The 14,792-nt window shown below is 22.9% G+C and overlaps 5 protein-coding genes across 5 annotated transcripts; 4 read left to right on the top strand and 1 right to left on the bottom strand.

The window, feature by feature from the left end:
• Nucleotides 1–302: 302 nt before the first annotated feature.
• Nucleotides 303–2,006, top strand: PVVCY_0601460 (cysteine desulfurase, putative; the record flags this gene model as incomplete). The annotated part of the gene is made up of 2 exons (XM_037634123.1): nt 303–578; nt 684–2,006. The coding sequence occupies 2 exons, from the start codon at nt 303–305 to the stop codon at nt 2,004–2,006; spliced, it is 1,599 nt and encodes a 532-aa protein (XP_037490270.1).
• Nucleotides 2,007–2,629: 623 nt separating this feature from the next.
• On the top strand, nt 2,630–5,707 carry PVVCY_0601470 (conserved Plasmodium protein, unknown function; the record flags this gene model as incomplete). The annotated part of the gene is made up of 1 exon (XM_008627287.2): nt 2,630–5,707. The coding sequence occupies one exon, from the start codon at nt 2,630–2,632 to the stop codon at nt 5,705–5,707; it is 3,078 nt and encodes a 1,025-aa protein (XP_008625509.2).
• An 801-nt stretch (nt 5,708–6,508) lies between these two features.
• On the bottom strand, nt 6,509–7,741 carry PVVCY_0601480 (eukaryotic translation initiation factor 3 subunit I, putative; the record flags this gene model as incomplete). Its single annotated transcript, XM_008627288.1, has 3 exons — nt 6,509–7,356; nt 7,458–7,503; nt 7,652–7,741. The coding sequence occupies 3 exons, from the start codon at nt 7,739–7,741 to the stop codon at nt 6,509–6,511; spliced, it is 984 nt and encodes a 327-aa protein (XP_008625510.1).
• A 2,489-nt stretch (nt 7,742–10,230) lies between these two features.
• Nucleotides 10,231–11,217, top strand: PVVCY_0601490 (drug/metabolite transporter, putative; the record flags this gene model as incomplete). Its single annotated transcript, XM_008627289.2, has 1 exon — nt 10,231–11,217. The coding sequence occupies one exon, from the start codon at nt 10,231–10,233 to the stop codon at nt 11,215–11,217; it is 987 nt and encodes a 328-aa protein (XP_008625511.2).
• A 1,082-nt stretch (nt 11,218–12,299) lies between these two features.
• Nucleotides 12,300–14,738, top strand: PVVCY_0601500 (conserved Plasmodium membrane protein, unknown function; the record flags this gene model as incomplete). Its single annotated transcript, XM_037634124.1, has 14 exons — nt 12,300–12,302; nt 12,435–12,596; nt 12,693–12,742; nt 12,821–12,870; nt 12,968–13,010; nt 13,143–13,179; nt 13,289–13,348; nt 13,452–13,538; nt 13,666–13,722; nt 13,813–13,845; nt 13,956–14,087; nt 14,198–14,251; nt 14,346–14,402; nt 14,664–14,738. 14 exons carry the CDS (start codon nt 12,300–12,302, stop codon nt 14,736–14,738), a joined length of 900 nt encoding a protein of 299 aa, XP_037490271.1.
• Between the last annotated feature and the right edge of the window lie 54 nt (nt 14,739–14,792).

Below are 14,792 nucleotides of genomic sequence, written 5' to 3' on the forward strand. Positions count from 1 at the left end.
CATAATTTGAGATACTATTTTATTTCCATTTTTTTTTGCGTATTTTAAATATTAATTAGTATAATTATTTGTCATAAAGCAATGTAGCTTTTTGTGTTAATATTTTTTTTTTCTATGTTATTATATAGCTATACAACAATTTTATTTAAATAAAAAAAATGCGTAAAATCGAATGATCTGAAAATGTTCATCTTATGGATGTTAATAAAAATGTATTTATAAATATATATTAATTATATTTTTTGAAATAGATACGGTTTGACATTTATCAGTTCACATTACTCACACAAATCTGTGAGAATATGAATAGTAAGTCTATATGTACAGTTTTATTACTATTTGTAAAAATAGCTAGTTATTATTCTTATTATATCTCCCCCTTAAAAAAAAGTATATATACACCTCATATTTATAAAGGGCATGTATTAAAACTACAAAATGAGAAACCTGAAATTGATAATAATATAATAAACTATTTTAAAAATGTAAGATCAGATTATCCATTTTTTCAACAAACCAATTCTCCGATCTATTTTGACAATGCAGCCACAACACATAAACCTAAATCCGTAATAGAGGTAAGCTTTTTATAAGAATAAATAAATAATAATTTGTGAACTTAAATTTGCATAAACTTTCATATAATATATATATGGATGTATATTTTCCTCGTCTTTTTACAGAAAATCAAAAACTTTTATTCTTACAATAACTCAAATATACATCGAGGGATATACAAAATAAGTAGAAATGCAACAGATAATTATGAACAAGTAAGAAATATTGTACAAAAATATATAAACTGTGATAGCTCAGATGAAATTATTTTTACTAGTGGTGCAACTTATGGAATAAATCTAGTATGTAGTATAGTAATGGATAAATTTATAAAAAATGAAAATGATGAAATATATATAAGTTATTTAGAACATAATTCAAATGTTGTTCCATGGCAAGAAAATATACAAAAGAAAAAAAAAGGAAAATTAAAATATATACCATTAAAAAAAAATGGATATATAAATATAAAAAAATTTGTAGAAAAAATAAATGATAATACTAAAATTGTTTCTATTAATCATGTTTCAAATGTGTTAGGAAATATACAAAATATAAATTTAATTATTAAAAAAATTAAAAAAAAGAATCCAAATATAATCGTGATAATAGATGCAGCACAAAGTTTTCCCCATTTAAAATATGATATTAAAAAAATGAAATTAAAAAATGAAGACCCAGACATATTAGTTGCATCTGGACATAAATTTTGTGCACCATTTGGTAGTGGTTTTGTTTATATCAAAAAAAACCTTACCCATACATCTAAAACGAACCCATTTTTATATGGAAGTAATATAATAACAGATGTAAATAAATATAGATCTAAATTTGTGTCTTCACCCCATATCTTTGAAACCGGAACTCAAAATGTTTCAGGAATATTAGCAATGGGAGAAGCAATCAACTATTTGCAAAAAATAAATAATGAAGGAAATGCATATAAATATGAAATGTATTTATATGATCTGTTTCTATTTTATTTGCGTAGTTTTTTTACAGATAATTTGATTCAGATTCCATATATACCTAAACCGAATCCCCTCACTAAGCCAGATGAAATGTACACATCAACACAAGTAAGAAGTGACAAAATAGATGATAAATATTTCCATTCAGAAATTCAAAACGAAAATAATGATTATCCTAAAATTTTTGTTCATAATACTAGAAAAGATAATAAAAAGAAAATTGCAATATTGCCATTATGGTCTCCAAATTTTACTGCCTTTGATTTAGTTACATTTTTAGACTTCAAAAATATTTGTATAAGGTCAGGACATCATTGTGCTTCTCTATTACATAGCAAAATTTTTAATATAAATGATTCATCAAGGATATCCATGATGTTTTATAATACACCAGAAGAGGTGCGATACTTAGCAGAGCAAATTTCAGAGACGGCTCGCATGTTGTATAAAATGCGTAAAAATGGAAAATCAGTTTAGAAAATTTGTATCATTTTTTTAATTCTTATAATTTATTTTTTTTTCAGTTTTACATAAAACATGTATTTAATATTTAATAGTTATTTGTGTGTATTCATATTAACGCATATTTATATAATATAAATTGTTTATTTTATATCTTCATGTTTTAATGATTGTTTTATTTCGTTCACTAATTTGAACATACCACTATTTTATTTTTAGCATAATGCTTCTATCCCTTTGTTTTTTTATGAAAAATAAAATTTTCAATTTTTTTTTATTTTAATATCATACAATGAATTTTACTTTTCACCTGTTAGTCATATTATTTTATATACAATTTAAAAATGTATATTTATATGCACATAAATAAAATTGTAATGTCAATTTTTAAAAATTGGGGGTATACAATATATAGGATATGGGGTATGGAAAATAGGATGTTGAAATATTCCATAATAGGTTAGCTTTATAGATACGAAAAAATTGAAAAAAAAAATTTCTATAAATGTTAATTTAAATTAATTAGTAAAAAAATGTTACAAATTTAAAGGATGGGTTTATAACTATATAATATTTTCTATATTGTGAATATCATTATTTTATAACTCGTCCTTGCTTTACATGGAGAACCATATATTATGAACATCACAAAAAACAACTTGAAAGCTTTTAATCTATTAAAAAAAAATGAAAGAAATGTAAATGTGTTTAAATATAAAAACAATTTTTACTTAAAACATAAAGAATTGATCAAATCATGTGAAAATCAAAAAAATAAAGAGGGTATAATTTTAAAAAGTTATTTATTTAAAAAGGAGAAAGCCTATTTAAATGAAAAGGATATTGGAAAAATTCTGAACAAGGTCATAAAAAAAAAAATAAAAAATGAGTATATATGGGATAGTATACAAAACTTACTTTTTAAATTTCATTTAAGGAATATAGAAGAAAATAATTGTAATGAGATTAATGGACACAATCAAAATGTAATTCCAACTAATAATCAACCATCATTTTTTTATTATAATCAAAAATTTGATCACATAAATGTATATTTATTATCTATAGCTATTAAAACATTAAATAAAAGAAATGCATGTATGTTTAATTTTCTTTTTTCATATTTACACCATTTCTATTCATCCATAGAACCACGACATTTTATACATATATTTCATGTCTTAGTAAAAAATACATATCGTAATTTAATAAATGAATCAAAGGGAAATAACGACAATGTAAAGTATGATAATTGCACACATTTGAGAAAAGAAAATGGAGGAAATAATTATATGACCACTATCAGGGAAATATATCGAGATAAAATTATATGTTCAGAAAAAAATTTAATAGAATTACTAACTAAATATTGTATTGTAAATATAAATTATTTTTCTTATAACGATATAGGTTTGATATGTGAATCTCTTTGTTATTTTTCCATAAAGGACAACCCATTTTCTGAATATTGGAATGATTTTCTTTTTTATATATTCGATTTAAATATAAAAGGAAAGGGGGAAAATGGTGAAATTCATATTATAGAAAGCTCGAAACAATGCGAAAAATTATGTACAAGCAATATTTTTTTAAAAAATTATGAACATTCAGGATTATTTTTAGAAAATAAAAAGTTAGCATCAAATTTTGATATGGATGATAAATATGTTGAATTAAATGGAAAGAATGTACTAAGTATACTTAAATATGTTTATAATTATCATAATATATTTCCTGATATTATATATATAGGGACAAAATTGAAACATATTTTATTAAAAAATAATCTAGATATCACATTACATGAGTATTCAGAAATTTTATATTATTTAAACTGTTTAAATGAATTAGATTTAACATTTTTGAAGGAAAAAACAAATTTGTATCAATATGAATTGGAATCCGAATTGTTAAGTGCATATGATATAGAATGTTTATTAAAAATAAGTCAGATATATTTCTCTTATTTTGTTAGTATACCTTTTTTAAATATTTTTTTGAACAATGTGCATAAAATATCCACAGAAAATAGTTTGATATTATTAAAATTGATATTAAAATATTATGAGTGCAATGTATATTATCACAAAATATCAACACAAACAGTCGAACTTAAGAATGGATTGTCTTATAATGTAACGCATAGCAATATATCAAGTTACTGCTATCAAAAAGGGAAAACATATTTTATGGATCATATGCCATTAAACAACACACACTTTGATTATTCATTTCGTGGAACTATTCAAAATAAATATAATGATGTTGTAAATAATAATTATAAAATCAAATTTATTGAGGACGATTTATATGATGAAACAAACAGTTTTCGTGATAACTCAAATGAAAGTCAAAACTGCACAGAAAATTTAATTGATTCAAATGCATATAATAATAAAAAGAACCCATATTTTCATAATAAACTAACAAATAAATTATTAAAAGGTGGAAGAAAAAAAAGAAAAATAAACAAAAATCATGATAAAGATGACTTTTATAGTGACAACAATTTGATAAGGAGCCTTTTTTTATCCTTATATTCAACATGCTCTGAAATGATAAATACACTTTCATACAAAGAAATATTTTTTTTATGTGATATATTAAATAAAGAAAACTTTGTTCATTATGGTGTTATTAAAGGAATATCCAATAAAGTTGGTGAAGATTTGAGCAAGTGGAAATTAGCCAATTTACATGAGGACAAAAGTTACATTGACAAATACTATGTCGATTATCTTGTTTTCGTGGCTTCATTTATTTGCGATCACAATAATGAAGGAGAAAATATTATAGATTTTTTACTTGCCATTTTTTTAAATAATAAAAATGATAAACAAAGTTTGGTACAATCGAAACTTTATTATTATTATGCCTTTTATTTGCTAAATTTGAAAATAGTGAACAATAAAACAACATCGATTGAGCATTTAAATTTGGTGATAAGAAATGCTGCCCTATTTAATTATTCCGACTTATATAATAATATTTTGATATATTTTTTAAAAAGTTGTAAAAATAATTATAAATATATTATAAAGAACAGAAAACTTAATTTCAATGAAAAAAAAAAAATACAAAAAAAAAATTCTCAACCATCCTCTAAAGATGTTACAATAAACAATATGTATTATTCAAATGCTTATATTTTTAGTATAAAAAGTTTTAATATAGAGATGCTTAAAATATTTTTATACTTGTGGAATATCAATCAATATCGACCAGGTAGACGATGTCTTGATTTTATAGTTATGCTGAATAAATTTTATGACGATATAAGTGTAAGAACATATATTTGTTCATATAATTTAATTAATATGTTAAGTCGCTATGTTCATTTATTGCATATTAAAAAAGAGGGAAGCAAAAAAAAAACAACATCGAATTATATTTTCTATCTCAATGATCAAATAAAAGGAGCTACATTCCGTTTTAACTTAGAAAATGTTTTCTCATTATTTAATAAAGAAAAAAAGGACAGAAATATTTGTCTAGAAAAAAAGGTTTTTTTGCAAGATGACGATTCTGATAAAGTTGAAAAAATAAAAAATAGTGAAAACTATATATTGAATGATTATAAGCATAAAAAAAACATTGTAACGAAAAAGGAGATAAAAAACGCAAAACCGGCTAAGTATTTCAAAAATTGTAAAAAAGGGCAGCCAGTTGACCATTTTCTATCGATGTATGTAAATGAACATTCGAACTCTCAATAATCAATTAAATTATTACAAGCCCATGTGAAAATATCCATGTGCATGTACATCAATTTAAAGTACACTTTCAATAGTACCTAGATATATATAAGTCACCATATTGTAACATTTGAATTTTCTACTAAAGTATAAGAAAATTGAACAAGATAACCACAAAATGTTCCATATTAGTATGAAGTAAACATTTTAATTAATTCTTTTTAATATGATATTTTGTTTTAAAAGTTAAAAATGAAAAATGTATATAATGCATATATACACATATGTTATACGCAAACAGCGTAAACATTAAACATATATATATAATTAAAAATGTACAAATTAAAATTGTATCAATATATTATAATATACACACACATATATATATGTATATATGGGTGTGTAATATTAGGATTCAAAAAAAAGCATATAATGTAGAAGGATAAATAAATATACATAATATATATAAAAACAAATTTATGATTTGCATAAAATGGTGTTTTTCCATATATATATATATTTTTTATAAATACTTTTTTTATTTTAAACAAATTTAGCTAGCTTTTTCGTTTATTTGGCTAGTTTTTTTTATTTTATTTTTTATTTCGTTTTTTCGGTTTGGCTATTTTCTATGTATTATAACTAGCTTTTTATGTGTGAATATATTTACATTTGTTTGAAATAATTGACAGCTTATATACTATTAATGTTTTCATGGGAAACAACATATGCAGATAAGTATGCATATATATGAACCTAATTTGGGACCGTTTTTTAGTTTGTTTTTCTTTTCAATTATCCATTATTTTATACAAAAAAAAATTAATCATACTTTCCTATAAAATAGTCTTGATCAAAATGGTAAATTCTAGCAAAACCGTCTTCTCCTCCCGAAACAAAACCATCCCCATGTGGTAAAAATTTAATTGAGTGAACAGTACCGAAATGTCCCTTAATACTTCCCAATTCATTGGCATGTATAATGTCATAAAGTAAAGTTTGAAATTTACCTTCTCCAGTAGCAGTAGTAGTGACATGTTCTGCGGCTTGACCACCAGCTAAAATGATATGATTTTTTGGATTATTTTCACTTCGAAATAATGGAGATATATCACAAGTATTTAAAGGTCGATCTGCTTTATATTCATTAATAATATCAAAATTAACTGCATCTCTTAAAATAGCAGTTCCATCAGTTGAAGATGATAGCATAATCATTCTATCCTTGTCAAATGATAAATTTGTAACTTCTTTTGTGTGTGCTTGGAATTTTCGAATTTGATGTCCATCTTCGGAATTCCATATTACTATTTCACCATTTTCATGAGCAGATAAAATTAATTTATCAAAAAAGCACCATCTTACTTGTATACATCGGCTTTCATGTTCTTGTTTCCATATTAATGTATCACTTTTTAAATCATATAATTTTATAAATCTTTTATGATCTGCTTTTAGTCTATCAATTGCAGCAATTACTCTACTTTGATTTAATGGGTCTCTGTTAAATTCGACAAAACGTACAGGTCCTGACTCGTCAATAACTTTTAAAGTTTCTCCAGTATATACATCGAATATATATATTTTATTTGCTGCTGATGAGCATACTACCCTTTTGCTATCGAATGTGACATCAGAATTATATACAGCTCCACTACATTCATAAAGGCCTAAGGGAGGTGAACATAAAATATGTGATATAAAATTGGAAGGTAATTATAAATATGCTAAGCATAAAAATGTAGTAGTATAATTGTGAAAATGATCTAACCTATTTGATTTCCATCGGCCAAGTTCCATAAAATGAACTTTTTATCCTGAAAAAAAATAAAAAAAATAAAGTGTTTATGCATATACAAACAAAATAGTAAGGATAATAAACAAACACATATTGATAAGATCATAAAATATATCCATAGATAAGAAATGAACATATGAAAATTCTATGTATTAATTTTATCTAACCCTTCCTGTAGTAAATAATAAATCTCCATCACAGTTTGTATTTACATGAGTTAATGGACGATTGTGACCACATAAATACTTTCTCTTCATTTTTATAATGATTAATTTTAATCTCGTAAAAATATGTTATTTCTATATTATTATTTATTTATGTTTATATTTATTTTTGAATTTTTTTTTCGATTTTCCTTTCTTCTCTTTGGTTAAATAAACAAATTTTTGTTTTTTATATGCTTAATTTTTTTACTAATTATTTTATTTCTTTTAATTTTTTTTCTTTCCTTCTGTTTCATATCAGTAGTTTTTTAATGGTATTTATTTTCCTACTTGACCTTTATACTTTATATATTTTTTAAAAAATTTTTTTTTTAATTTAAACTAGCTCGATAAATGGGGTGTTACAATGATAGGAAAATAATTATTTAGTAAAAGATAAAAAAGGAAATATGAATAAAAATAAAACAGCACTACCCGACGGTATATATAGCATATATATTTATTATATATAATACCCACAATGGGCTTAAGCAATTATTATATAAAACCTTAACCTTATTTATTTTACTCGTATTTCCGTATATATATATATGCATATATTTATTTTACTTTTTTCACCCCATATCCATTTTTGCTGCATATATATATAGGGGAAAAAATGGCAAGGCAGGAAAAAATAAGATAGTACGTTATATTTATTATTATGGAGAATCGACCAAACCCAGTATTATTATTATATATAGAAAAAGTTATAAGATTGTATTTGTTACATATATAAAGATTGAAAAATGAATAATAAAAAATAAAAATTATTAGCTATATACCAAAATGCAATGTTATAGGAAATTTTGTTCACCCCCCCTTTTGAATATATTGCACATTATTATTATTATATGAAAATAATATATACTAATAATGATATTATTTGTGCTTTTTTATATTATATTATTTAGGATTTGACAATTTACCCTTAAAAATATATAGCACAAAACGTATTGTTCTTCTATAAGTATATAATATATAATTTTATATATAATACCTAAATATATTGTAACAAATACAAATAATATATATATTTATTAATGGGTAAAAATTTATACCTATATATTTCACAATATTTTTTATTGAATTATTTTGTAACAACAATAACCCTTTTTTGTGCTTTATAATAATTTCATGTGCATTTTTATTAAGCCCAATTTTTCATATTGAAAAAAAAAAAAAGCATTTCTTTATTTTAAAAAATTTATTTATTAGTATATATTTAATAAAATTTGTTTGCAATTTTAATTAGTCAATGTTATTTGATTTATATATGTTTTTTTTCTTTTTATTACTCTTGTTATTATTACTATATTGCATATATATCAGTTAAGAGAAAAAATAAAATACTCATAGTTTGTAATCATAAATGCTTTTATAATATTTGCTCTATTTATAAATCAGTCATATTATTTTTCATCTATTTTAAGATATATTATCTATCGAAGTGGTTTATCTTTTTAAAAAAAAAAATTTATAATCATTTTTTACAAGTTAAATTTCTTACTATTTATATATAATTATACATTTTAAAAAAAAACAACTAATGTAATTCTTGCGCAATGAGTGTTTAAATGTTCGTATAATTATATACATAAATAATTTAAACCTACAATTAATGCATCTTATACTTTAATGAAATTTTTTATAAGGTATATGATGTGTGTATACATTTTATTATTTATTTAGTTATATAAAAAAAGTATATATCTTTAATCTTTCTTACACATTAATAATGTTTTATTACATCATTTATATCTTATGCTATTTACATTTTTATGTTAATATTTTTCGAAATCACCACAGCATTATATAAATTCTTTATTTTTCCAATTCCATATTTTTTGGAAAAATAGAAATCGTAAGGGCTTTTGTAATAATGGGCTACTGTTAGGCATGTCGCCGAGGCTAGCTACGTGACATTTTATACTCACGCATATATATACATATATATATACTATACATGTACACATTTTTTTTTTATTTGTTTTCATTTTTGTCTATGCAAGCATTTGAAATGTTTATTAGTATGAAATATATTTATTGTACCGTTTAAATAATATGCTTCATACTTTATCCCACATTTCAATACGTAATTTGTTTATTTTTTTTTTGTTTTTTTGTTTTGTGCTATATTTAAATATAATGTGAAGCATATATATTCATGTTATTATGGCGTATTTATAAGGGTAATATTCCCAATATTCTCTATATTGCCATTTTCTTTTTCTCTAATTTTCACTTCTTTACTTACTTCTCACGAAGGCAAATTTGCAATGCATTTTATTGGCTAGCTTATTTTTCTCGTCTATTTTTTTACAAGCTTTCAAAAAAAAAAAATAGTCACATCGGATCTTTGGAAAAATAGAAAACAACGTGATAATAATACACACAGAGTCAAATTTTAAGCAACAATGCGTGTCATACAATAGTGATTGTTTGCTTACAAAGATATTTAAAATTCAAAAAAAACAAGTGATTATATGTGAATTAAAATAGGGAAGAGAAATAGCTATAACCTTTTAATATCTTTAAGCACAATGAAGAATTTTGTGTTAGAATCAAGTTTAATTTTGTTTGTTGTAAGTTATTGTGTACAGCCCATGTTAATAGATACAATAAAATATAATGGGTGCGCAAATTCGAGTACATTTATATTTTTAATCCCACATTATTTGTCAATGGTTATGGTTGGTTTTTTACCAACCAAATATAAATTACAAGATTGTGAATGGAAAAAAATATTATTTATATCAATTATGGATTTAATAAATCAAGTATTAAAAAAAGTTGGATTAATATATTCAGGCTCAGCTTTATATGTTATTATAGATAGTTCTACATTAATTTTTACAGCAATGTGGAATAAAATAATTTTAAAAAAAAAATTGTTAATTTTTCAGATTATTGGTATATTACTTATTACATTTGGGATAGCAATTAAATCGAATACTTTAAAAATAGAGGTACATGAAGAAGAAATTATTGGATCAATATTTATTATGTTAAGTAATATATTGACAGGTTTAGTTTTTGTTTTAAATGAAAAATATATGCATAAAATGGATGGTCCAAACATTGTATGTTTAATGGGCATATTCTGTTCTTCCGTTATATTTTTCTGGACGCTTATATGGACAATACCTAACTTCGATAATCTAATAACAAAAAATATTATAAAAAATAATGGAAATGTAAATACAATTATTATAGCATTTGTTTGTCTATTTTTATTTAATTTTATTACATCAGCAACTTTGTGGTATATAATGAAAACAAAAGGATCGTTATATATTGGCATATTAAAAGGGTTAAAAGTTGTAATAATTTTTGTGTTTAGTCATATTTTTTTTTGTAAATATGATTCAAAGCAATGTCTAAATTTACATTCATCACTTTCTGTTGTATTTTGTATGACCGGAGTGATTGTATATTCATACAACGACTATTTAACAAGTATTAAGGATAAGTTAGTATTATATAAATTACAAAATGACATAGGTAGCTTTATTAAGCCCAAAGTATAATCCCAAGAGCAATTCAACCAGTTTTAACCACAGAGATTGTAAAGTGTATACTTATAGAGTATGTATCAGAGTTTAAATCAATTAACCTTATGAAGTAATATAAAAATTTACTTCTTTTTCAAACACACCCACTTTAACATTATACAGATTATTTGCATTATATTTTTTACGAATGTTTTGTGAAACAATTTTTTATTTCATCCTTATGCTTTTATATAGCATGCACATATAACATAATTTTATAAATTATGTAATTTGGCTCTTCATTTGAGTGATGTATTTATGTTTTTAATTTAATTTTTTTTTTTTTTTTTATTGGAAATTTTTTATATTAAGTGTGTTCATACTTTCAATTTGTGATAACTAATTTTAAAGAGTATAAAATTCATTGTAATTTTTTCACCCCTTTTTTAAAAAATAAAATATTATTACTTAAATAATTTTATCAGATTGTCAAACAACTGACTGACTGACTGAGTGTATACAAATATACATATAAAATATGTATGGTCATTTTTTTTTGAATTATTTCATACTTTGAAATAATAAGAAATTATTGTATGGAATTATGTAAAATGTGTTTTTTTTTTATCATTTTTACCTTTAATTTTATGCTAAATAAAATGGTATATAAAAAATATTTCCTTACAATATGATGACGTTTTAAATGTACATTCAGTATGCATAAAAATTGTAAAAATAAAAAAATATTTTTTTTAAAAAGTATATCATACAAGCTTTAATTATTTCATAAATTTTTTTTCTATATTTGCTTGTAGACTTTCAAAATATCTTTCTTTTACATGTTTATATAATTAATTTAATCTTTAATTTTTGCTATCACACGTTAGGAAAATCCCAACGAAATTTAATATAAGGAAAAAATATTTGTTACCATAGACTAAGTTCTTAAATCTATGGCTAAATATACTCCTTTTTTTAATTAATAAAATGGAAATCAATGAAAAAATAATAAAAAAATATAAATCAATAAATAAAAAAAATAATAATATTTTCCAAAAATAAAATATTCGAATAGGGGGTTGATAAACCCAAATTTTGAATTACTATAAAATTTTAAAATGGTAAAAAAATATCATTTATTGTAAAATTTGTTTTAACTCTACATTGTATATGCATATATGCATGATGATATTTGTGCCTGTCTGTTTTATTTGCAAAAATGTATATTATTATGTATACTTTTTTCTTCATAGCTAAACGAATTGCTGTCGATAAAGAAAACCCCAAAAGATGGGATGAAAATGTTTTTGCACAATAAATGTGCATTAATAACTACAAAGTTGTCTCACCTAATTTTTTATTTCCTATACAATTTTCGAAACTTTTTAAATATTTCTCCCCGTTCCGCAATAATAGTAGGACCCAATAACTATAAGAAGAAATTAACTATAACCGTATATACATTTTACATATGTTTATTTATTTATTTATTTATTTATTTTATTTTTTAGATTTTCCTTATTAGTTATATTATCATTTTGTATTTCTTTTTTATGTGCTGGTAAGATTAAATTGAGCTAGAGCAAAATATATATACATATATGAACCTCCACAAACATTTTTTTGTCTTTTTTTTTAGGCATAGCTGTTATGAATATATTAAGAAAATTATTCATGAAGATTTGATGGGTATTTTTACAATAGTTGCAAAAAGAACTTATCCTATATATTTTCATATATATTTTGTTTCATTATTTTCTTTTTTTTTTTTTCACTTGATTTTCAGATGGCGAACTCGACCCATCTATACTAAACGAAATCGCCCCACAGTAATGAAAACGAAATAAATAAAAAGAACAAATTACAGACGGCTTTGTTTATAGGATGTGTATATATTGATAAAGTGAACTTAATATATAACCAAATATTTTATATATTTTCTTATTTTTTAAATAATACAGGATATTTTTCTCCATATGCAGCCTTTTACTTATTACTGTATAATAATAGAAATAAAAATAAGAATAAAAATGAAAAGAAAAATGAAATTTTATACTTTTGTGTGCCCTTTTTAATTCTCTATATTATTACTTTACAAATTTTATAGTTTTTATACATTGGGCATTTATTAGCATACTTGAATTTAAAAAATGAGGACCCCATTTCGGTAAATACAAGAAAAATGTATACCTACCCCCATCCCATATCTCGTATAATTTTCTTATATTTTTACAATTAAAATATATTTTTTGTAAAATAACTATTTGCAGATACCCGTGTCAACTTTAATCATTTTCTTTATCGTTCTTATGGTCTGCATTTTGTATGGCGTCCTTTTTAAATACAACAATTCAGCGGTATGAGAAAAAAAAAACAAAAAAAATATAGGGAATATGAAGACACAGATTTATAAATGTATATACTTGTTAATACATAATTAGAATTCATTTTATTTATATAAATCATTTTGCTGAACTTATTTAGAGTATGCTCCTTATTGGAATCAATGGAATTGCTACCCTAATTTTTGTTATTTACAAGGTTAGAAAAGAAAAGCGTTAAAAAATTATATGCAACATATGTATGTCCATATTTTTATTTTTCTATTTATTAACTTTTACATTTTTACAGAACCAAGATATTTATTTCCCCTCATTGATATGCGTAATAGCTAGTCGAAATTTTATGAAGAAAACAGCCATATAAATATATCATTTAAAAATTAAGGATATAGCTAAATATATTTTTTTATACAACTTTTAATTTTTTTACAGTCAGGATATTACTTATATTATCATGTTAAAAAATTGAATAAAATAAAATATATATATTATAACAGAGAAGAAAAATATTTAAAATTCCGTCTATGGGCATACACAATAATATTTATTTCAACTGTATTTGTGGTACTTTACAAAAAAATATGAGCAAAGACAAAAATGCATAGATAGACAAATTAATAAGAATAATTATTTCAATAAATCGAAAAATATTTTTTTTCTATTCCCCTTTTTAGAACTTTAATTGTATTGGAACTGAATTATTTTCTTTTCTTTTATTGGTGGCATTTGTAAGAGACATCAAAAAAGTTAAACTTATACTATATCAGTTCATATATATAACTATGTATTGATCAATTTTTTTTTTTTTCGATTATTTTGTAGGGTATATATTTCTATTCAGATTTTTGTCTTCATAAAGTGGAACTAACCTACGAACCGGTAATATTTTATTTGCCTACATATTTTCCTGCATATTTTCCTACATATTTTCCTGCATATTTTCCTGCATATTTTCCTACATATTTTCCTGCATATTTTCCTACATATTTTCCTACATATTTTCCTACATATTTTCCTACATATTTGCATTAAAAAAAAGTATAGCCTTTTTTCATCACGTATGGTACATAATTGTTTATACAAGTTTACATTTTTAGTAAAGCTGCATATTTATTTTTATTATTATTTTTTAAAATGCAGATCGATAGCAGGCTTCTACAAGCACAAGCATCCTCATTCTATGCAAACAATGAGACCTTAGGACCGATAAATTGAACAGTTCTAATTAGTGTCACTAAAACGGTTTTAGTAAAACCGTTTTAGTAAAAT

The sequence above is a fragment of the Plasmodium vinckei genome (genome assembly GCF_900681995.1).
Source record: "Plasmodium vinckei vinckei genome assembly, chromosome: PVVCY_06".
NCBI classification, from domain to species: domain Eukaryota; phylum Apicomplexa; class Aconoidasida; order Haemosporida; family Plasmodiidae; genus Plasmodium; species Plasmodium vinckei.